Here is a 24,796-nt window from a genome sequence, read left to right on the forward strand (position 1 = left end):
GACTATGATAAAGTTCAATAGCTTTATTGCAATCAATACACTGGGGACCAGTGACGCATTATTACACATTTAAAAAAATGCATTTTGTTGAATCCTTTAGTTCTTAATTGACGTTTCAGTTAATAGAGCAACACGTTTAAGAATCGCCTAGCAACGTAAAAAGTCGGAGGTTTAGTCACGGTTTATGTATGAAATATAAATATGTAATTAGGTTAAGGTTGTGGTTTTTTTTATTCAACATATAATTTATACATATTTAAGTCAAGTTAATATTATTTAACATATTAGCTTCAATGGCAATTTATCTATTGTAAGATTATCTCTAAGCCGTTCGAGGGCATTTTATCATACATAGCCACACATCCATATTCCATGCATCCTTGTGGGGTAGTACCGCAAATTAAAGCAATACTATGCTGTAGTTAAAGAGGAATATTTAGTTTTTTCAGTTGGCAATGTTATATCAACAACAACAACAGTCATTACATTTCCCACTTCTGGGATAATGGGATTCGCTTTGAGGAAAAGGTTTGGGGCATATTCCTAAGTATGTTATATCAACGTATTGTATTTCTTTTTCTGTTGACGTTACCTATATTACTTACGAAGGTCTTTGCTTTGTTTATACTAACGACAACACACCACACAATAGCCAACATGAAGAAGATCTGAGCTAGGTTAATAAAAGATCAGATCTCAGGTGACGGTACAATTCCGATGTATCGAATTATGTGTTGTGTTGACGTTACCAAAAGTAATTAAAATATTTTATCCTATATTACGTTTACGAATTATAGAAGTGAATATGGAAATGACTGGCTATTTACTCAGATAACTAAAACATCAAAAGTAGCAATTTCGTATCCAATAGTATAATTTTATTAGTTTGCTGACAGTACGCATTTATATTCATTTCGTTATTTGTGTTGTCGCTGTAGTGTTGATAAGTATTATTAAAATTAAAACGTAATGACTACTTACAAAGTTGCTATTTGATTCATAGCGTAACTGAAATATTCGAAGCATATTAATTGTTTTCTTTTAAGAAATCCCTGTTTCTGTTATCAATATTACAATCCTTGATATAGGAGAGCGAAGGGTGTATCGAGACTCTTTCGCGAAACTGTCTACTGAAAGACTTCATATTCACGTTCTGAGGTCATCTGGATTGTATATAACATTTTAAATTAACGTGGTTATTTTTATTACTAAATTTATTAATTGCAGGATATTTACCATGTTTTTTTTCGGTGGAGCTCGATATTTCGACATAATAACTTAATAACTTTAGTAATATCTGGATTTTCTTTCTTGCTAGACTATCGTAAGTTATATAATTCTTGCACGGAATCTGTGTTTATGAATATTATAAAATCTTATACATATATTAAGAGAGTATGCCGATATTTATGCCGTATTTCGTTTTATAATTTTAAGTGTCCCAGTCCTTATGGAACGATAGCTGCACGTTGCAATTGCAATTGACTAAATTGTTAAAAGAATTAATTTTAGAGAGCGGAAAAAAGTTACTGGCCGGGTAGAGGCCGGCGCTATGGCTATATATAAAAAAATGTAAAATGTGTGAACAGATATCGGTTCAATGAAATCAAATGAAATCAAAACAAAACCTGTCATATAATATAGGTTTCGAAACTTTTATAAATCTGTCAAATGAACGCGAATATTCGTGTTTTATCCAGTAGTAGTATCTAATAGTTATTTTTTATTTAGAATATTTTTAGCGCCTGTAACAATTTTTTGTCTTTTTTTTTCGTCTATCTTATCATTGCCTGGAAATGATCCCTGTTTTAGCATTACGGTCGCATTTAGTGCATTTTTCTTGAATATGTCATGTTTTTATTGGTGTAAAATAAAGACTATTTTGATTTGATTGGCTTGTAATACACCTTTAGACTTGAGAAGACCTTATCAAGCTTTTATTATATATGTATATCGTTTTATTTTATTTTATAAAATACAGTAAAGTCCAATTGGTGCAAATAAATTAATTGTTTTATATTTTAATTAAAAATGTAGTAAACATAGGAATAACAATTATATCTGGCAACATAATTAACCAGTAGACCAAACATTTCAAAACATTAAAATTTGTAAACATTTAATTTAATCAAGTTGTATTTTATAAGCGAGCCTAATAAATTGTGAACTAGGTAAGAGATTACTGTTTGATATTCAGACAGCCAGGGTCTTAAGTCAGCGCTGATAATCGCTGTATTCGTATTTCGCAATCCCTTCCGCGACACGCAGTCTGTTTATACCTAAGAACAAGTGGTGAATTAGAAGAGACACATTAAAATCTACGCATATTATTTGTGGTAGATACCACCCACTCGTCCGATATTTTTTGCCAAGCAGCTTCACTAAGTACATTAGTTTTTTACCGATTTGAAGGGTGAACTTGTGTAAATAAAAATGTATTTAGTCTTCGTCTTCGTTATTCGCCTCTATCGTTAGTGAGGCAAAATACTATTTCATTAGTTAAAATAAAAATTGAATTAAGTAAATTTATTTAAATAATAAAATATTAATTAACGGTACCAAAAATACAAAGTCTACAATATTAACACAGTTATTTTGTGCGTATGATGTATAATAGATAGATGCCATTTCCAAATAAATATTAAATCTATGGTTCACAGTATGAAGTAACAATTCGATACTCGAATAAACGTTCACGCTTATAAATCGACTAAAAATTTGCATGCCTAAGACAGTGAGGGTTAAAGTCAAGGTTCACGTAGCGTCCCAAAGCGTTCCAATGCTGGTGAAAGTCAAGGTTGCCTCCACACCATGCGTGATGTAACTACGCTTGTGTTTGTTATACAATTCATGAATTGTTATGTAACTCTTTAAAGGTCTTTTTGGATTGAACTTGGATTCTATAATATAAGCATTATTAGTCCATATACACACAATTACAAAGCATCCCAAGCAATCGATCGGGGTACTATTATCCGTTCCAATGTGAAGACGCATGGCGTTGTTATAGTAATGTCTAAGTAACGAATATGTCCGTTTAATTAAGAACCAGAAAGATTTTAGAAAAAAGAGACGTTTTTTTATTGAAAATAGGTATTATTGGGCTACCGGTTGCATATTAAGTGTTTTTAGACATGAGTTGAATAAGAAAAATACTTACTCTTATAAATTATTATGGTGTCGGGGTTAGTTGGTCTGCCCAGTCTTTAAGAACCCTTGAAAACTTAATTAGATTTTCTTTATTGTATACTGCGCCGAACTAAATTAATTCGGAATCTTTATCGTCATTTGTTTTAGATGTCCAAGGAAAATTCACAAAATACCCATATAAAATGTATTTACCTAATGTAAACATACATCCTCTTAGGAACCTTGAATAAATAATTGTCAACTTTTTGACCTAAAATAGAAGAACTTTTAATACAAATTGGAACAATAATTTTCAATTTCAACTTTAATAGGAAAACTAAACACTGCAATAAGCAACTACATCTGTCATCGAATTTCTCATAACGGAATGTTAATTTTAAATCTATACTTATAATAAATCTGTAGGGGTGTCAATTCTGTACATGGAATATTTTTCCAAAATAACTATCAGAGGTTGAAATCCATGTTTTGATCCTGGTTGATACTGATGGCAAAAATGCAATCAGTAAAATTTTTGTCTGTCTGTCTGTCTGTCCGTATAACCGTTATAGAAACAAAAACTACTCGACGGATTTTAATGAAACTTGGTACAATTATTTTTCATACTCCTGAGCTGGTTATAGTATACTTTTCATCACGCTACCGTCAATAGGAGCAGAGCAGTGAAGGGAAATGTCAGAAATTGGGAGAAGTTACTCCATATTTTAAACTTCCGTCGCGTGTACAACCTTAATGGTTAAAGCTACATAGAAATTGTGTATTACGGAAATGTTCTCCTTAAAATTATGTAAAATATATCCCATTACAGCCTTTGTCTATCTTTTATGGTTGACTCACAATAACACGTGTCACTCCCAATAGCTTAGTAGTTCGAAGCTTTCTGATTATATTGGCTATTCCTGCATTTATAACACTCTCAATCATCCCAAATTAAAAAAGTTAACAGTATTAAATTAACTATTCCATAAAAAAGAAGCATAGACATCGGTATAGAAACACCAAAGTTATACATGAAATACGCTAATAATAAAGCTATCGCACGTGAATACTAAATCTATACTACTATATAAATCTATAATGTCTGTCTGTACAGTTATTTTTGTCGTAATTCGTTATAAGTATTCTTTTTATGATTGACTGACATAATTTTTACCATTTTTGACGTTTTTGTTTGTCTGTATGTTCTGCTACAACTCGAGAACAGATACACCGATCTTTATAAAAATTGGTATACAGGAAGAACATGTGCTTGCGCAAATGATAGACTATCTATATACAAATATGTATGTATTTGTATGTATGTCATCGATAAACTCAGAATATGTTTGCTTGATCATTAAGATTAAATGAATAAAGATATTATGCTATCCCCATTGATGTAACACGTCACCAGGTAGCGCTGCGATATAAATGTATCTACACCGTTCAACCGATTGTCATGAAAATGAGCACGTACAAGTATTTTTTCACGGAAAAAGTGATTATTTCATCCGTATCATTAAAAATAACCAACAGATGGCTCTTACGAGTATCACGATGCATTTCTATGCCGATCAACCGATAAGTATATAATATGAAATAAAAAATGTAAATCGTGGATCCTCATTGAATCAAATAATTTATATAAATAGAAACCACCATGCCATTGAAGAAAAAATGCTCGGAACATCAACAATATATATGCGCAACGTCATCCAAAAGAGCTACGGAAACAACACACCAACAAGAAATACATTTATTTAGAAACAAATAGAATCCGAATTTCTACTTTGAGAGTTACCAAAACAGTTAGTCAACGTAATGATAAAGTTCCAGATCTTCCAACAAGCATCTGCATCAAGAGATACTGAAAAACCTGACGAGCGAGCCCAACGACGATTAAAATAGACTTTTAATACAATTAGAGTCAAGAACTAGAAGCAATCTCAATAAATCCCGATGTGATCATTGGTTCAATGAATATAGTATGCCCATATTGTCACGCTATGATGTTTAAAATAAACTGCTGGTATAGTGCTACTCCACTGGCAAAATGTATTTACCACTACTGATTGAACCATCAGAACCTCTTCTTATCTACGTTACGGGAACTACTGAGGAGTCTGAATATTTCCGAAAGCCTATTAGAAATCACAATGCTTGCTTTGAAATGACATCATTTGGAGCAACAAATATTGTACAATACAAAAATATGATTGGTTCACTTCTTCCAGTATCTAAATAAAATCTCTAGTTTCTGGAGATTTATTCCATGGACAACGTAGAAAAAGATTGATCTTCGATGCATGTTCAGTACCACAAGTAATCGACAAATCATCGCTAAATTTACAATTATGCTTTATGAAAATACACGTTTAGTTAAAGATTTTAAAACTGCTCTAGAAGGTGAAACAACAAATGATTCAATGTCATTATCAATGCAGATAGATCGCCATTGAATGCAGAGCACGAAAGGCGTTTTAATGCACCCATAGCTCCTCAAGTCACAATCGTAGTTGTCGGTACAGAAATTACAAAACGAGGTATTGTTGTCACTAAGCGACACAAAAACAATCAAGGTGTCGCTGAAACACATCAATCGTATGACAATTATTACGATTATCCAATTATGTTTATGCGAGCAGAAGATGGATATCATCTCGGACTGTACCAAAATATTTTCACGACAGGCTCAGGATATAATGATTAGAGATAATCAGTCCAACCATATTCTGAAGTGTCGTCAACTGTTTTAACAATTCATTTTTGACATGTACGCTATGGTCGAGAACGAACAATTAAACTACATTCGATACAACCAATCGAAACTCTGAGCCAAAGAGTACATTTATTTACGAGATACAATATCGAATGATAAAGTAGCTGCTGATATTGGACAAACATCTTCGTACAGTGGAAGTCCAAGACATATACACGAATATGCTCAGGCTGCTTTGACGTGAGTTCGCAAGTATTGACGAGGTTGTAAATGTAATAACATTGATATTCGATAGAACCGGATAAAAGAGGACGTGTTGTTTTTAAGAATTTGATTAGATCTCGCATGGTTTTTTCTCTTTATTTATTTCTTTATTATTTGTACATTATTGATGATCAGTAATTAATTACAAAATTAAAAATTTAAAAAAAGTTTCTGCTACTAATGCCCAGCGAAGCGGGTGGGTATAGCTAGTGGTTAATAAATAATACGTATGATTAAAGGCAGATTTAGTAAGCCAACTAAATATCTAACGTTGATTGGTCGATTATTAAGTTATAGTATGATATCAACCAATCAGATCAAATTTTGATTTCATATGTAGTCTACTAAACAGCGCGACTTAGGTTAGGTCTATGTTCATTTCTAAATTTTGAGCTAAAACCTACGGAACTTAAACGTCACGAATTAACGGTGTGGGAGGGATTTGCATCAAAAATATTTTAATTAACTTGTTTCCTTTAAAGGATTAATTGCAAACGAATTATTTGCTGACTTGAGGTGGGAAAATTAAGATATTGTTCATAATTTTTGTTCATAATTTGAAGAAAACGCCTTAAAATTTAATGGTATTTCATTTTGACAAGGATTATCTAATATGGATTTACAATCAAATGGAACTCCTCCTCCCACTGGACATCATTTTCTTAGACGCGAAGCGGGTAAAAAATTGCTAAGTATTTTACTAGAAACTCGATTGAAAAGTAAGTTAACACCCAAATGTTTTTTTTTAAACAGATTTATTACTTACGTCTGTGAAATATGCGCATAAAATATTCTGTGGAGATCTTTATCATTCATCTATAAATAAAATTCGTCTCCCCTTTTCATACCATAGCTAATATATTTTCTTCTTTCTAATGTCTTCGTAGTCTAAGAGCCGCAAATAGGTCACCTAAACTTAAACGGCCATAGTCGCTCTGTGGTAATTATCCTTTACAGCGCCAATTCACCAACAATACCTTGCGAAAAAGCTCCTAGAATAACTTTACGACAATAATCCCACATTTTTCTAGATAATGTATCCAAGATTTGCTTATAGGGTCAACAGTTAAACAATGCCGCCTTGTTCCTTCTAATATCAAATAAACGATGCCAGAAACAGATAAATCATTGTGTAACTAAACATTCGCTGAGTAACGTTTAACAGTAAGGTCGTAAAAAGTTTAGTGACTTGTATAAATAATATGACGGATAAAATAGAATATATTCTCTCGAAATGTACAAAATTTGTTTAATTATTTTATACAAACAGTTTTTTTAATGATGAAAAGTATGCATGTTTAAATATTCTCCATTCTAAAATTTCAGAATATTCGTTTGGCGTCAATCCGAAACTTTCAACAAATAACATACCTTTTCAAAATATTACAATTTAATAGAACTATTCAACAAAATACAGCTCTCTATTGTTCGTGTATTATTAATTTATATCCAATAAATGTAAAGTTTTCTCTTCAATCTAGTCATCGTACACTATCCATCTGTTTAATTTCAAACCAACAAAGGCACGTGCGATACAAAGCACGTCTTTCCTCTTAAGTAACACGTTATACGAAATAATAATGCGTTTAGTTTCCTTGAAACTCTTAACTAATCTAATACAATTCACAGATAGTTTTCCTAGAAATAATTACGTAAATCTTAGAATTCTGTTCATTCATTACGAGGGGATTCCTTGACTTGGGAAACGTCATATTTATTTACTTCCTCAAACATTTGTTTATAGTACTTTCTGAGCGATATATTTATTTATTTATAAGGACAACTTACAAAAATACACCATTTATACGTTTTAAAATATAGATAATTACATTTTTAGCTAAGTGTTGTTTCAATTAAAAGTTATCACGGCATGTATATAAAATTAAGTTAACATCGTGGCTTTTAAGCAATGATACATTATCTTTATACTATCTTGTGTCATTAAACTATTTACATTTCTAACAAATAAAAAAAATGGAATAAAATAGGAATTTAATTTAAAAATGGAACAAAATTATTCGTAAGTTTAAAAAAAAAAGGTCTCACTCCTTTGTTAGGAACGTTTTGAGCTTATTCAACCAAGCGGCTCCAAAGATATGAACATCTGTGGCAGATTTTTATCTGATTGATTTGGACTTCCTCGCGATTCCCACACCACTAAGCACGAAATCAATTATACACACTAAATGAGAACATGATAGCTGACCATGTTTGAACAAGAAAATCTCAATTAAGGTTCACGTGTCCTGTCATTGGTCCATAATGCCTCCACGTAGGTATGAGATAAATTATTCATTCCCAGTAATATTTATGTTCTTTTTTTAAATTTCATTAGGTATAGTTGCGATAGTATAATTGCATCGCGCGCCTAATTACACGGCCGCTACAAATTCAGATTGCTATCGACAAACTGAAAAGTAGCCTTGTCCGCTTTGAGTCAGGGCAAACGGATCAAGGCGACTGTTTGCGCAGAATCAACACGGCACGGCATCCGTCATCACGACACTCTGCGAAATAATCTGACCTCAGAACAAGCATGTCTGCTTATCGATTTAGTTTATTTCTTTAATATAAATCGATAGATTTATCATTACATAGTATAAAACAAAGTCCCTTACTGCTGTCTATGTTTGCTTAGATCTTTTAAATTACGTAACGAATTTTTTAATAGATTGAGTGATTCGAGAGGGAGGTTTTTGTATATAAAACATGGACAATATAGTAAAGGAAAATAGATCATTTTAGAAGTGTCTAATGTGATGTCGTAAATAAACAAATTCTGTAGTATATTTAATATCAGACATGCACCCGAGGCGGGTTGTCCGTACGTGTATCAAATAATGAAGTGATTAATTACGTTTTACTTCAAAATTTGAAGCACAATTTATTTTATTTATGTATCTATGTTACATATTAATAACTGTCTTTTTTTATTAAATTTTCTATTAATTTATAGCACAAAGCAAATTCGCCTATACGACTTCAATGGCGATGCCTAATCATAAAGTGTACATATAATCAAATAATTGTGGAATAAGTTTAAAATTTTTGTTATCAATAAAAAAAACATCTTTTAACATTTCGATTTTGCAATTTTTTTTTATTTCTTACGTATTGTGAGTTTCCTTTTTTAGTCATTCATATTTTATGGCGTTATATTCTATAATACTATTTAATGGTCATCTTAACTCTTAATAACTCATATATAGTATACTTACCTACTCTTTGTAATCACGATATTTACGCTTAGGTGAATTAGATCGCAACTCTAAAATTATTAAATTTGTTTTTTATTTTGCATAATTTTATGGATAAAGGTGAAATATAAAAAAAGTATATACGCACGCCATCTTGTTTTCTAATTTTATGATTACATTTACTTTTAAAGGCATCGTGAGCCTATATAGCCACGCCAGGTGGCCTGTGCCGAAATCAAAGTCAAAATAGTCTACACTCTACACTTGCTTATTGATAGTGCAAAATCTCGGACCTGACGAGAGCCTGTGAAAGAAACTCAAAGGGAACTATTTTTTTTTAATTTCATTATACATATACGATAACAAACATATCTTTGTTATTTGAAACAGCCTGGAGGCGATCACCTCAACCCCAAGGTCAACTACTCAGTGGCATTTGTCTTAGCCCTTGTACATCTTTCTTAACCGTATCGTATCAAAGTTTTATTAATAAAATAAATAATATTTTTATTATATTACACAATAGTAACGCAATAAAATTACTATACATAAAGTATTGCGCCACCGTTTTCTAAAATTCATTGTCAGGGTCGCAGCTGTGAGGTGCGCAAGAGTTCCGTAGGACGCGCGGGGGCATTATTGGAGCGAGGTTTTACATAAAAACTCATACACATACTGATGAGCATTCGGGCTAAGGTCTCGGATTAGATCCACTACGTTAATTGTTATGTAGTCAGTGTATACGGCCATTCAATATGTTATATTAGAAACAATACATGTTCGTTGTTTTAATTATTGTATTGTATATTTTATATACAATCTATGGTATATTTGAAATGGACTGAAGTTTAATATACAAGATTATTATTATGAATTATGTAATTTGTAAGTTATTAGATACTTAATATATATTACTATACTATTATTGCGATACTTTAATGAATCCATTGTTACGAAGTTGAAATGGAAAATTCTATGCTAGCAATTCGATGCCTCTTGTTTTCATGTATGAATGTGATATGAATATTAATGAACGAATGAATGGTATTGCAATACATAGAACAATTCTTCCATTTTCGAAAAAAAATGTGTTCAATATATTCCGTGGCATTCATACTTGTACAATTTGTGTTTTATAAAAAAATCTAGAGTAGAGACCGCGTCTCGGCAAACGTAGTGTAGGACGTCCTCGGGCACGGTGGAGTGACGATTTACGCAAGACGGCTGGCAGGAGCTGGATGCGAGTAGCCCAAGAACGATCACAGTGGCGTGCAATTGGAGAGGCCTATGTCCAGAAGTGCACGAGAATGGGCTAATCGATTGATCGATTGATTGAAATATTTTTGATCTCTAAGGTTTGGAAGGATCAATCTATTAAAATGATCTTCACTTTTCAAGCATTTCTTAGTAGCCGTTTGAATCATGGCGTGATTTTCACTCATGTATCACAGAAACTCGTACATACCTTAGGAATTGTGCTGTAAATTGTAAATAGTTAATAATATAATACAGCACTCTTATAAACACTTTATTTTTTATTTAAAATAGATACATGCAAAAGAGTTCTAAATTTAAATTATTTTAGATTATAATATAAATATCTCTTGAGATCTCCTATTATGTTAACCAACAAACCAATTAAACTCTAAATAACATATAATGTTCAACATATTAGCTTGAATTTTCTATTATTTGATTATATTTATACAAATAATACAACTGTCAAATAACAAACCCACGTCAGTGTTGCTAAGCTTGTGACGTTGTTTTTTTGTAAAAAAAAAAATTAAAATGATTAAAGATTCATTTTATTAAGTTATTTTTTATGATACGCACGTCATATAAAAATACTTAGTTCCAATTTATGATTTTTATTAAGATGTACATAACTCGATTTCATACAAATAATCATTAGTTCAAAGTTAATTGCTTGGAACGGAACGTTAAATGTCAATGTCACCGATGGGACGCTTTCAATTGTCGCTTACATTTTACAAGATAAACAATTGATACATACAAATCCTATTTTCAATATATTGATTGTTACTCAATTAATTATATGAGTATATTTTCATTGGATTTATGTGAAAAATTTAAATAATTATGTAACTGTTTTATATGGACTTTAATCAAAATAAGCTCTCAACAAGGTCTTCCATCAACGAATTCAAAATATAATACAATATATTACACAAGAGTGTTCCAATATGAAATACTATTGAATATCATCGCTAATAAAAAATAGTTAATATGTATGTTGTTATTATTGAATGTTGCGTTTCTGCTTTGGACGTTAAATCACTGACATTATCGAAACATTTCCTCGTGTTAATTAAACTAAATTTGGAATACATTCAAATAAAAAAGCCTCGTTCATTTAAAAAAGTGAGTTATGCAGAGTTAGGTGTTTAGTTCCAAATAAAATTATATGTAAAATATAGAATAAAAACTCAACCTTCTTCAAATCATTCCAAAAATAAATTTATTGTACCAATACGCGATAAATAATAAATAGTACTAGACGAGACTTGATAGGCGACGACGTGTCGCTTGACTGCTTCCCGCCACGAGTGTTTATTTTGATTTTTTTAGAGCGACTAATATATGCCGTTATTTTACCAATAAAAGATACGTTTATATCGCATATTTCATTTCATAACTAGAATATATGTTTTCTAGTGGTCCGTCAAATGGAATACCAGAATGGTGATTGTTGTATTCAATATCAAGTTATAATATAAAAGGGCGAATATATAATAAATGGTATAAATAAAAAGTAATGTCAAAACATCAGTGTCAGAAAAATAAATGCGTAGATTGACAGCGAGTAACATTTACAGGGTGACACTACTTGGTACATGGTCACCTGATCCCTAGAGGATATTTTGAGTCAATTTCACTGCGCTACTCCAATTTAGGCTATACACTTCCCCAATGTAGATGTGGCAGAATTTGATTCAACTCATGGTCTTTCTTCCCATAAATGCCTGCACGAAACACCTCTAAATCAAAATATGTGCTTATAAGAAAACAAATAAATAAATATGAAGTAAAATAAATATATATTTTCTTATTTTTGTTACAAAATATTGTAGCCACAAGGGATATATAGTATACGCCATGCGTTCGGGGTAGAGAAATCATTTTACTGGTAGCATGATATGAGGGTCACCGACTGTTGTTAGGGCATACGAATCGCTTTTACGCTCAAAATTATATTTGTGATTGTTTGTATATATGTATAAGAATACACACGTATAAATTAAACATTAAGTATCGCAAAAAATACTATGTTTATCATTTTTATATCAGCTGAGTCGCCATTTTAGTATCGAATATTTTATTGATTTAATAACATGCGTGCCGCCCATAGTCGGGGAGGTCACTGGGTTTCTGGAAATTGATCAGTAACCGGATATTCGATTTGCCTACATACAGTACCTACGTAACCATGTTTATTTCGTCAGCAAAATATTTATATTTAGAAAAAAAATGTGGTTTTTCAGAATAAGGTCATCTCAACCTACAATTATGGGTCCAAAACCAGACTCTAATTCAATCATAGCGTAAAGGAAAACATCTTGAGGAAATTTAAGCTCCAAACGTTGTCATCAAAAGCAGATAAGGTTGCTGCTACGCTATTCATTTAAAAAAAATCGCCTTTTTGTTATAAGATATTAACGGGTAATAAAATATATTTTTACTTCGGTACATACTTCATCTATACTTCACATACCATTACTTATTTGCTCGTCATCCTATCTACATGAACAAATCCACACAAATAAACTTTAAACAGCCGATCAGGATGAATTGAATGATTCGGAATGAGTTTTTCTTTCTTTCTTTACCTTATGTAGAGTTCTAGTAAAAATCAGCGGCACTATCTGCGTCTACAAATGTGCCTGCTCTTCTCGTCTGCGTCTGCTGTAGTACATTGTATTCTATCCTGTAAAGTATTTTACTCAAGTTTCCTTCAGATGAAGTGGTTGTGGAAATATCCATTTAATATTTTTAAAAACCAGCAATGATAAATAGTGATGTGATGGTAACATTTTTAGTACTTATCTAAACATTTATAGCTAATTCTATTGTAGTAGTATAATGATGGTTGGATAATGGAAAATAATTAATCCCATATCAGTGACAGCACATTTAAGACTTGTTATTATGTTCTTACAAATTTTACGATTAGTTTATTCCATTTAAAGAAGGAATTAATATTAAGCTTTAGATGTATGTTGCATATGCTTGCTATTATTTCCTACTGTAGCAACCATGTAGAGAAGATGCAATATTTTTATTTTCTGTTTATTTTAAAAAAGTGGTTTCCAAAAAATGCAATTAATTTTCGTTTCAATGTTCACTATTTTACAACTAAGTAGTCATAACAGGAGTGACGTCACTGAACGCTTATTAGTGTATTTGAAATACGTTCCGTTTCACGTTACTTTAATTCGTAATTATTGTTAAAAAACAACATTATATCAAATATAAACGTTGCAACGGGCTTTCTCTTATATTTTTTTATCATTTTAATAGCAACATTTTCAAAAATTTCCCATTGTGCATTAATACCAGTTCTTGATTAATATAATTATTTTACGTATAACAAAATAGTATATTCGCCAGTCTTAATCATTGCCCATATTTAAGCGTCGCTTGAAAAACTATGATCTAGGCATATCTAAAAAATGTATGCAAGTATGAAATAATATGTAGTATTACGTATAAATATTTTTATTGACTTTAATTATTGAATATAAATTTATTATTTGTTGTATTATAGTGATGTGGTCGTGCGTAGTCTATGATGGCAATTTAGTATAAATATTTTTATAATATAGTTATTATCTCATCTCTCTATCTATGTATATCTTGCACCTGTTTTTTTTTTTCAAAGCTTCTCTCCCTAAAAGATCGTCAGTGAAAAATCGCTATAATTGTCAAATACATTTTTGTTTTATTTTATGTACTCTTGTGTTGTAATAATAATAAAAAATAAATATAAGACAACATCACATACATTACTCTGATCCCAATGTAAGTAGCTTAAGCCCTTGTGTTATGGAAAATCAGAAGTAACGACGGTACCACAATCACCCAGACCCAAGACAACATAGACAACTAATGGTAATCTACTAGTTTTATTTGGCTTTTCTCTTCTAGGGTTTGAATAGACTATAGATTCCTTTATATTAAGTTGACATTTTTTCTATAATAACTTACCTACCATAACAACAGTAGCGTTCCTTAATAGAATAACATTAAATAAAAGAGACACGTGCCACACGATAAATTATCCCAAATTTACTTCCTGCTCCGATAGAATTACGTCTTAAAATATTTATATTATTAAATTATGTGTAATTATAAATTTTCAAACAAATTTAGTTAACGAGTTCCATTACTAATTGTACCTGTTGTACAAACCAGTTTAGACTATTCAAAATTGTTATATAGTTTCTATAAATGTAAAAAATAACTGGTTAAATAAAGCGGGAATAATTATAGTTAATTAAATATATAGTTATGTTACCTTAACTTAGATTATTACGCGCCCTTAGAACAGAGATTTAATTGGAAATGGTAGATATACCAATAATATATATCAATTCAAATCAATTTTACTTGTGTAAACTAGCGTAATTTAAGTAGGTCGGGACGGCAAAATAAAATTACGTTTCATTGTAAAACATAATTTTATTGTATGCTTCAATCTTTCATTATTGTGCCCCGCAATCGTCCAATTGTTTTCTAATGACATTTTCAAAATTAGAAATAGTGTTACATGCCAGTATTAAATGCTATGCCATATAAATTAATATTAATTACAGTTTTAAAAATTATTGATCAATTAATAACAATGATAATTGTATGTAATGAAGTTAATTCAATAGCCCCTGCTATATTTATAATATGTAATAATAATGTGATATAAATTATGACATAATAATCTCATAACACCTTATTGGAAAATAGGGTTACTCTGTAATATTTCACAAAGAAGCTTTTTTGGATTAATTATTTAATTTAGAAATTGTAAGATAGTTGGTCTTTTCAAATAAACATACTATGTCCTGTGATGAAACCCGAGCCTAAATCTGGACATTTTTTTAAATAATATTGTAATGAATAATAAGATTTATTTACTAATTTAGAATTAATAAACTTTTTAAATATTGTAAATGATAAATTGGTTATTATTATAAAATTGACTACAGAAATATAAGTATGACTAATAGTATAACAATCGATGCAATAGAAATAAATATTAATATACTGGCATTAACATTTAATAAATCAGCAAAATGGCAACTCGATTTAAAACACATTCACACTTTTTGAATCGATATTCTAAGTGAAGTAAATTCATGTGTAGATAGCAACTGCACTTGACAATAAGTGGTCACCACATAGACAATGGTGCCTTATGTATTACTGTGGGGATGATATTGAAGAATAATGAGATGTTCCAGCGCGCACACACACACACACACACACACACACACACACACACACACACACACATACATGCATATAATGAGAAGTGCTGCCATCTAGTTCAAATCTAGAGATGTTATACAAAAATTATGTAATTGATATAATTTAATATATCAAATAAAGTATATAGATAAAGTTCTATCAATTCTCATAAAGGCTCACGAACTGAGATGTTTTAAAATCAATTTATACGAAGATAAACTGCAGATAAGTTTATCGTGAGGCAATAAATTTTATAAACAAATAAATATTTTACATCGACTTGCAATGTTATGCATTTAAAAAAATAAATGAATAATTTTATTTAATTATTTCCGAAAAAGTTTTTATACGTAATATATATATATATATTATGAACGATATTCCATTAAACTTTGCTATTTTATTTCATAAAAAATACTTATTAATTCGATTTATTATTTTAAATAATTACTAATTGGTAAATAGTTTTGTTGTATTCTACTCGGTCGGGTTATTGCCCTTCATTTGCTGTATTTACTTCGCCAGTTCCTTGTTGATATAAATAGTATATTCTACTATATACTTACGCTAAGTAAGCGGAACTATTACTATACAACTTTATAAATATTGATTCTGACACAACGAAATGAATATTAAACGCAGTTTTATTACGTAACTAAGTTTGAACCGCGATTTCGTCTGCGTTTATTTTGAATTATCTACCCATATGTGTTAGCTGAGATGGCCCAGGAGAACGTACATCTTAACCGATGATTGTGGGTTCAAATCCAGGCAAGCAACACAATATATGTGTGCTTAATTTTTGTTTATAATTCATCTCGTGCTCGGCGGTGAAGGAAAACATCGTGAGGAAACCTACATGTGTCAAATTTCAACGCAATTCTGCCACATGTTCGTTCCACTAACCCGCATAGGAATAGCCTGGTGAGGTGGAAGAGGAGTCCTTATCCCAGGCTCTTTTTACTTTTACACATATGTGGTAAACACATAGCCTGCTCATCATCTTCATAAGCCTTCCGGACACTAATATTTCAGATTTCTTCCTTTGGCATCCAGGTCAAGGTTATCGGTTCATACAGCTGCAGCGACTGCACTGCTTTTGTTGTTGTAACTTGTTGAAGCCCACCATTGTTCTATTCACATCAGCTATTCGAAGGTGTCATATTCTGTATGTATTTATTTGGTTTCCGATGATGTATTAAAGTAATACAGTCTGTATCTCCCTCAATGAATAGACTATATAAAACCTCTCTCAATAAATACTTTTTCTAAAAAAAAAGTATTTTGTGGTACCTAGTGCTCTGGAACACCCAAAACAAAATGAGCGGTACCTATTCTGTCTACCTGCCCCACGTAGAGACAGTTTAATATTGGGTCACAGGGTCGCTAAATAAATAATAATACAATCGTCTATTATATGGTCGCTTATCGACTTGCGTAGATGAAATATATTGAAAATAATGACCATGATTTAATTGTAAATTATCAAATTAATATTATTAAACAAATTATTATTTTAGTTTTTGTTGTAGTCGCTTTGAAAGAACCAGGAACCATATTTTCTTGAAAACAATTTAAAAATCTGTCTTAAAGAATGTCAAATAAAATTACAAAGGCTATAGCAACCTATGCCGGTTTTAAGACTTTAAGCTATTAAGTAACAATACTATGTAAAGGGGTTAAAAATGTAATATATAATTCAAAAATGTTCTCTAAGATCGCGTGTGGGCAGATCATATCGTATCCGTTCTCAGAAGATTATTTTTATACGTGGGACGTAACATGGATATGCTGTTCTCAAAAGGCTTACAGAGCTCTCTAAGGCTTTGTGCTATGTTCTATATTGGAGAATGAGTGAAACAGTCATAAGGAAGTATCCACTAGTCTCTGAAACGCTGCTCAAACTAAATTGAGTATTTTTATTTTAAACTGATTTGTAATTGGTGGATGACTATTGTTAACGTAATATTCAACCAATAAGGGTGCTATATATAGTCTATATATATAAAACTTTGAACAATTATTTAAGTAGCCTCCAAAATGTATATTATTAGCGAAATAATTATTAATTATTGAGGATATTCAATTATTTTGATTTACAACTGTAACGTTTGTAATGGAAAGAAACACTGAAATAGTTTCTTTGAATATAAGAATTTCCAATAGCAATTAGCAATTATTATTAGCCTTACAACTTGGACGATAAATATTACAAGAAACAACAGCGAGTTTTATAATACTTTAATATATATTTGAACACTAGCAACATTATTTCCGATATTAATAATTGTAAATAAAATACTATGAAGTATCGATAATTTAATTAACAGCATAAATTCTTAAATAATATAAAGGTATGAAGCAATGCATATAAAATTAATACGATTCCATATTAATTCATACAATGTTATTATCATACATTTTTATCACATATAGATGTATGATATATGTATGATTTTACGCAGATGATGACGATGATTAAAATGATAATACGTATTATATGTAAAATTGGATCGTATTGTTTCATTATATTAAGAACTGCAAATTATTGACAGAAATTCTTTAATAATTTGCATATAAAACCTCATCTACAACTTTATCCCTTTGAGGGGTTAAAAAGTCCATATAGAGTACCAAATTTCAACAACATTAGTTCCACGATTTAGCGATGAAAGTGTAAAGTAGGAAATACTTTCACTTTTATGCTATTAGTTTCAATAATGTTATAATAACAGATTTGTTTTGTGTATTTTTTTACCTATCCTAAGGATACTATATCAACGAAATCAATCCGATTGTAAAATCTGCCCCGAAATTTCTATTTCAACGCGAAAGATAGTATAGGTATATTTTTCTTTTAAACGAGACAATTAACTATGGTACAAAGCTAACACGTAGGTATTTCAAATATAATTTTAATATCAAAATTCGAAAAACAACTTATGTCATTGTTCGTTTATCATCAAGAAAATTAGAATTGCGAGTTGTTTGCATTCTACGTTTTGTTTCATACATTATAGTGTGATCAGTGTCCGAATGATCTCTTGAATGTATGTAATAATGACAGTATCTAATTTTAAATAATATCCGGCAAATTTAGATGTTTATGTTGTTTAAAGGGTGCAAAATTGTTATTTGTAGTGGTACTTTTATATTTTACAACATAATACATTGACCTTTTTATAAATAAATTTATGAAACGAATAATTTAATAAGACCGAATAAACTTTGTTGTGATAAATTATCCGAGTGCAATGTTACAAATTGTTTAATAACTAATAGTATCTACTATATACATGCCAAATTAACTCTGTCTCTTTCTAATTACATCATGATTAAGCCTCAGAACTCGTAATGAAACTTGACATTGAGCTTAGATTAGTCTTACATGCTTTTGCTTCTCCTAACGTAATCTCTTACATTAAGATCATAACATCGTAGACAGCCATATATTTTTTCTATATCCATTCTTCGCAGAGACGTTTCTTTCTGAGCCCGTCGTTTTGAGTTAATACGAAAGATCCCTATTGATCCATAATTTCGCTAATATTATCTTCTATGTTAATGAAAAAAAAAAAACTTTTTTTTATTATGAATCTGTTGATGATTAACATAAATCAAAGACAAATAACACAAACTAAGTAAAATATTGTAAAACACCCAAATAATTCTAAACCATGTGTATTCATACAAAATATCCCATTTCATTTAAAAACAATATATTTTACTTGGTAGTGGGACTTTTTGGAAGCCTACCTGGGCTATAGCCCATCATACTTTTTAATTGTTTAAGGAATGCTTAATGTTTCTTAATATATATGGGCAGTGTTGTCTACGTACCACGAAACCACCTATGAAATAAAAAGAAGAAACATACTCTTCTATACATTTTATATCATCTATTCCAAGCATAGATACGGACTCGTATATATATTCCTGAGTAAACAAAAAATAACTACATTTTTAGACGACATTTATTATGCGCATTATTATTTTGGTCGTTCCAAGGTGTTTATAATAAAACGAATGCAGTGATCATTATCATTCATTAGATTATATACATTTTTGTAAATGAATCGAGTTCGATATCACAGCTTACACGAAGAAACAGCTACGTCAAATTGTCATTCCATAAATGAATCACACGGATCTTCAAACAAAAAATCGCGTTAATAAAAGTACACTCATCGATTATTTTGAAGTGATAATTAAAAGTCATCATACTATTATATGAAAACGTGATAAGAATGTATTTTAATATTGAATTATTTACTTCGAAACGAACAATTATGCCCTGTAAAACATCAGTGAGTAGCAATGTAACGGATTACATTTAAAAAACAATATTCTTTTTTTGTTTTCTATGTATATATTATAGCGATATTTTTAAGGCTACTTATTGTATACAAAATCTCATCCAAATTTAACTCCTCGAGGGGTAATTAAATAATAGGCTACTATTTTTCCTTCACCATACCTCAAATAATTTCCATACCGCCTTAGGTTTAAACGTGAAAATGTAACAGGCAGATTAACTTCCTCGTGAATAAGAAACTATTTCAGCCACCGCAGACATTTGTAATAGAGAAAAACAAACTATACACTATATTTTATAATGATATCTGCTGTTCCATAACATTCATAATCCGACAAGATTGATTGATTGAATGAATGAATTGAATGAAGAGAAATTTGTTCACGAGATTTTCCAAGCCCGAGACTTACTTTCAAGTTCTATACTTAGGCTTGCTACTGATGATTCCTTGTAAGGAAAAACAAAATAAACCTTCCATTTTTTTTTTACAACCTATAGAATTAAGCTATCACATAGATCAACGAGGCAATCACCACCAACCAATACGTACATGTTATGTGTACTTCATATCTTAGGGTGAAGAAGTTGCCTTTAAGCTGTGGCTGGTTTTTCGATTTCACAAAACTGTGACAAGGTCGTAAAGGCGATTGAAAAAAAAAAAACAATCATCGAACAGGTTAATAAAATACTTGTTATGTAAGAAGATAAGAGATATTCAAATAACATTTTTTATTATTAGCTCATATTAATTGATAATTATTATTAACTGCCAGTTATTTAAAAAAACGAGAGCGTTTTTTTTCTAGGATTTTTTCTCGGAAGTTAATAAAGTTCCTTGATTCTATAATGACTACATAATATTTTTTTCTAGTAATGTTGAACTCTTCATAAATGCTTAATTTAGACACAACTGTATTTTGTTACTTTTTGTATCTTCGACTACGTAAATAAAGCAGATATATATCATCATAATAATACCGACGAAGGGAAATAATATGCGGTAAGCGCTTGAAGAAGTGACTTCAACTATTCATGTTCTGTTGATGAAATGAAACAAACGATGGTGAATTTGACAAAATTTGAACATTCTTCATCCTCCTGTCCTTATCCTAATTTTACTTGGGGTCGCACCATGTCGTCTTCTTCCATGCTTCTCTGTACGACGTCACCTCATGATGCAACATTATGAAAAACACAAGCAAAGTTGAGCTTAAGCATCTTTCTTTGTGTAGGAAGAAGATTGTAGATCGTCAGGGCGCCACGGTAGCATGCGTATGCGATCCCGTGGCGCCCGCCGAAAGACGGAGAGGGTACCGCTGGTTTTTTCGTTGAGGACAGGACAGGGAGTACCACCCCCCCCCCACTTTGGGGATAGCGCGTAAAACGTTTTTCCAGTGAAAAAAAAACAAAGGAAGAAGATTGTATTTATTTCACCATACTGCTCCAATGCGCGTGCCTCACGGCGCAGATTTTCATTCGACCGCCAATAAGTTTCCGTGCAAATATTTTACTTTATCATAAAATTTAAAATCAGAACCAGAAGTTGAAATAAATAAGTGTATATACGAAATGACGTGATATAATATAAAACACATATGTTTAATTAACATAATTATGATTCTCTAACTCAAATCCTGATGATAGTATGCTAGTGGATTTGTTGACAGACCCAGGGATCTCATGACATCGCAGAGTGCTGCTAAGCTGGAGGTACACAATTGGGTAAATAAACTATTAAAAAATAGCTAAGTATTGCTAAGAAATTATCCTAAGTAGCTATGTTTATCGGATCTCTTTAAACTCGCGTGCCGATCCCACAATGTGGGTTAAGATAATAAAAATACTCGACTACACGAAAGAGCCATTTACGCAGATAGGAAAAAAAATTAGGTAAGCTATGACTCGCTTGAAATGGTCAGAGCTACTTTTTTCCATCAATAACGATTCCGAGAAGTTGTTGTTAATAATAATTAGACGCGAAGTTATTGACATGGAGTTCCCCAGTATGCGTTTAGCACTCGCAAATTACATGTAACTAGTATACACATGGGACATCTTGTATAAAAACCAGTTTTAAATTTAAAAAGCGAAAATAATGAGTCTCCAGTTCTATTTATAAATCTTGTAAATGCAGAGAGTGTGCCTTTCGATGGGCACATTTGATTGGAGTATATTTTAGAGGGTTTTGACTATAATGTTATATCTTTTTGGTACTGTATACGTACTGCCGTCCTAATTGAGGCAACCGTAACTGCACAAAACATGATTTCGAGATAATGGCGCTTAAAGATTTTTACATATACATTTAAATTTGGTGTCACTGCTATAGTTTAAGAAAAAGACAATATTCCCTCCCCTTTAAATTAGTATTAATTATAATGAGATATAATCATATGTTTATTTTTTAATTAGCAAATAATTTTTATGTGTAGTTAATTTTAATTTTATAATGTTCAATTCCTAAGCTTATGTGCCGTATGTGACGGGGCTACGGTTCTTATATCTAGGAATTGCTGTTACGGTGTTTAACAAATAAACATTTTTAAGTACTTACTAGTCATATAAGCGGTAACTATACTCTTAATTACCAATCAGTAGTAGAAAAAAATATTCAAGAGTTAATAAAAACATAAATTTTAGTTCTTAAGGTTAGGTTAGTAGTTAGTCTTAGATTTCAACGTTCGGACGTCGTCGACTGAGGTTGTGTTGAATATTGCGATAAGATATTACGATTGATGATTTTAAACGACACCTGCTTGCTAAACCGGTTTTCGTTATCTCTGACGCGTAACATCTGCACTATTGGCTTTGTTTATCGGACACTTGTTTTGTTTAAGGATTGGTTTTTTGTTGTTGTGGAATAGATCTTTTTAGATCTTAATTTGTTATAGTTTAATATTTATTATTATATATAAATATTTTCGTTTGTTTTTATTGTTTTGTTGATTGATGTTTTTCGTTTTCGGCGATGGACGTCGACACTGAGTTGTCGTCCGACGCCCTGGTTGGTAGAAAACGGCCTTATGGGGGCCTTGCTATTTTTAACTCCGACTCTGACACGGAGACGGAGATGAGGTTGGCTGCGAAGAGCAAGCCTGCGATTCGCGGCAAAACCGCGAAAGGACGGGGTAGTGGCCTCGCTCGGGCAAAGGCTGAGCTGAAAGCCAAGGCCAGCGAGGCCAGAGAGGAGGCTTTCGAGCGGTCCCTGCGTAGTCGGGCGTTTCGAAAGGACGCTCCACAGGTTGTCGTGGACTCCGAGGAATCCTCATCCTCGGATGTACACACCGAAGATCCCACGAAGATGGGAGCAGAGGAACTCCGGGCACAAGCTGGCCGAAGCGCAGCCCTAATTTTGGAGGTGGCCCAAAAGTCCACCAATTTAAAAGGAGGCTTTGCAAAGAGGCTGAAGGAGTCGGCGGCTGCACTACAAGGCATTGTAGACGCCTTAGCAGCTCGGACAGAAGCCGAGGAGACGCGAAAGCTCCGCGCCGATAATGGCCGCCTGCGCAAAGAGGTGGACAGCCTCAAGGCCGAGGTAAAGGCTCACCGCCGCGAGTTTGCGGAAATGCGGACCAAGGTGGCAGGGGCAAGTGATGCTTCCGGCTCGGCACAGGATGCTCAAATGGAGAGATTTAAAGCCTCCATAATTTCTTCGGTCGGCGATATGATCAACGCACGCTTTGCCGTACTAGAGGAACGGTTGCCTCCCGCAAAAATACATCGCCCTCCGTTAGCTGCGGATAAGAGGCGGGAGGTGGCGCAGCAGATTGCTACGCCCTACACGCAGGCTGTCCAGCCTGCTCCACCGCCGAAAGCTGCACCCGCGTCAAAACGGGCGCCACCTGCTGTTCCGACGGCATCTATTGCTGGTCCCTCAGGCGTCCAGCCTACGTCGGTGATAATTCCGCCGCAGATGGTCCAGGAGGTGTCCTGGTCCACTGTGGTTAAAAAGGGAAAGAAGGGAAAGCAGGCTTCCCTTCCGACTGTTGCAACCACCACAGTTGCGCCTACGGTGCCTAAGGCAGGACAAGCAACTAAGCCTAAGCTGTCCGCGCCTCGTACAGCTGCAGTGGTATTAACGCTGCAGCCGGAAGCGGAGCAGAAAGGCATCACGTATGCTCAGGTCTTGGAGCGCGCTGAGCAGAGCGTGAAACTCCAAGACCTTGGGATCAATGGTGGGCTCAAAGTTCGACGCTCAGCGACGGGGGCCAGAGTGTTGGAGCTGCCGAAAGCTCAGATGGAACAGGCAGAGAAACTAGCCGACAAGCTCCGTACGGTGCTGGATGGAGTGGCCAACGTTGCTCGCCCCATAAGAAAGGTGGACATCAAGGTGACGGGGTTAGACGACTCCGTCACTAAAGATAAAATTATTGCCGCAGTCGTTCGCGAGGGGAGTTGCCCCGCTGAAACGGTAAGGTGTGGGGAGATTTCTCGAGGACCCGGTTATATGGGTATGGTCTTCGTGTCCTGTCCAATAACTGCGGCAAAAAAGCTGGCTGACACTGGTCGTCTTTTAGTTGGGTGGAGCTCGGCCAGAGTGTATGTGCTTGAGCAGCGCCCTCTGCGCTGCTACAAGTGCATGGGTCTAGGCCATACAAGGATGCTCTGCCCATTCAGTGCGGAACGAGGAAGCCTTTGCTACCGGTGCGGCGTTGATGGACACAAATCGTCTGCATGTACCGGGAA

At 32.8% G+C, this 24,796-nt stretch overlaps 1 protein-coding gene across 1 annotated transcript; it reads left to right on the forward strand.

The window, feature by feature from the left end:
* The first annotated feature begins 23,078 nt into the window (after positions 1 to 23,078).
* Positions 23,079 to 24,661, forward strand: LOC124543386 (translation initiation factor IF-2-like). The gene is made up of 3 exons (XM_047121600.1): positions 23,079 to 24,182; positions 24,234 to 24,526; positions 24,628 to 24,661. The coding sequence occupies exons 1-3, from the start codon at positions 23,079 to 23,081 to the stop codon at positions 24,659 to 24,661; spliced, it is 1,431 nt and encodes a 476-aa protein (XP_046977556.1).
* The last annotated feature ends 135 nt before the right edge of the window (positions 24,662 to 24,796 follow it).

The sequence above is a fragment of the Vanessa cardui genome, chromosome Z (genome assembly GCF_905220365.1).
Source record: "Vanessa cardui chromosome Z, ilVanCard2.1, whole genome shotgun sequence".
In the NCBI taxonomy this organism is placed as follows: Eukaryota; Metazoa; Arthropoda; class Insecta; order Lepidoptera; family Nymphalidae; genus Vanessa; species Vanessa cardui.

Excerpts from the sequence above, each read along its gene's own strand:
- LOC124543386 (XM_047121600.1), top strand. The coding sequence starts at position 23,079 with ATGGACGTCGACACTGAGTTGTCGTCCGACGCCCTGGTTGGTAGAAAA. Across the intron at positions 24,183-24,233 it reads CGCCTCGTACAGCTGCAGTG|GTCTTGGAGCGCGCTGAGCA; the intron begins GTATTAACGCTG and ends ACGTATGCTCAG. Across the intron at positions 24,527-24,627 it reads TGCCCCGCTGAAACGGTAAG|TTGGGTGGAGCTCGGCCAGA; the intron begins GTGTGGGGAGAT and ends GTCGTCTTTTAG.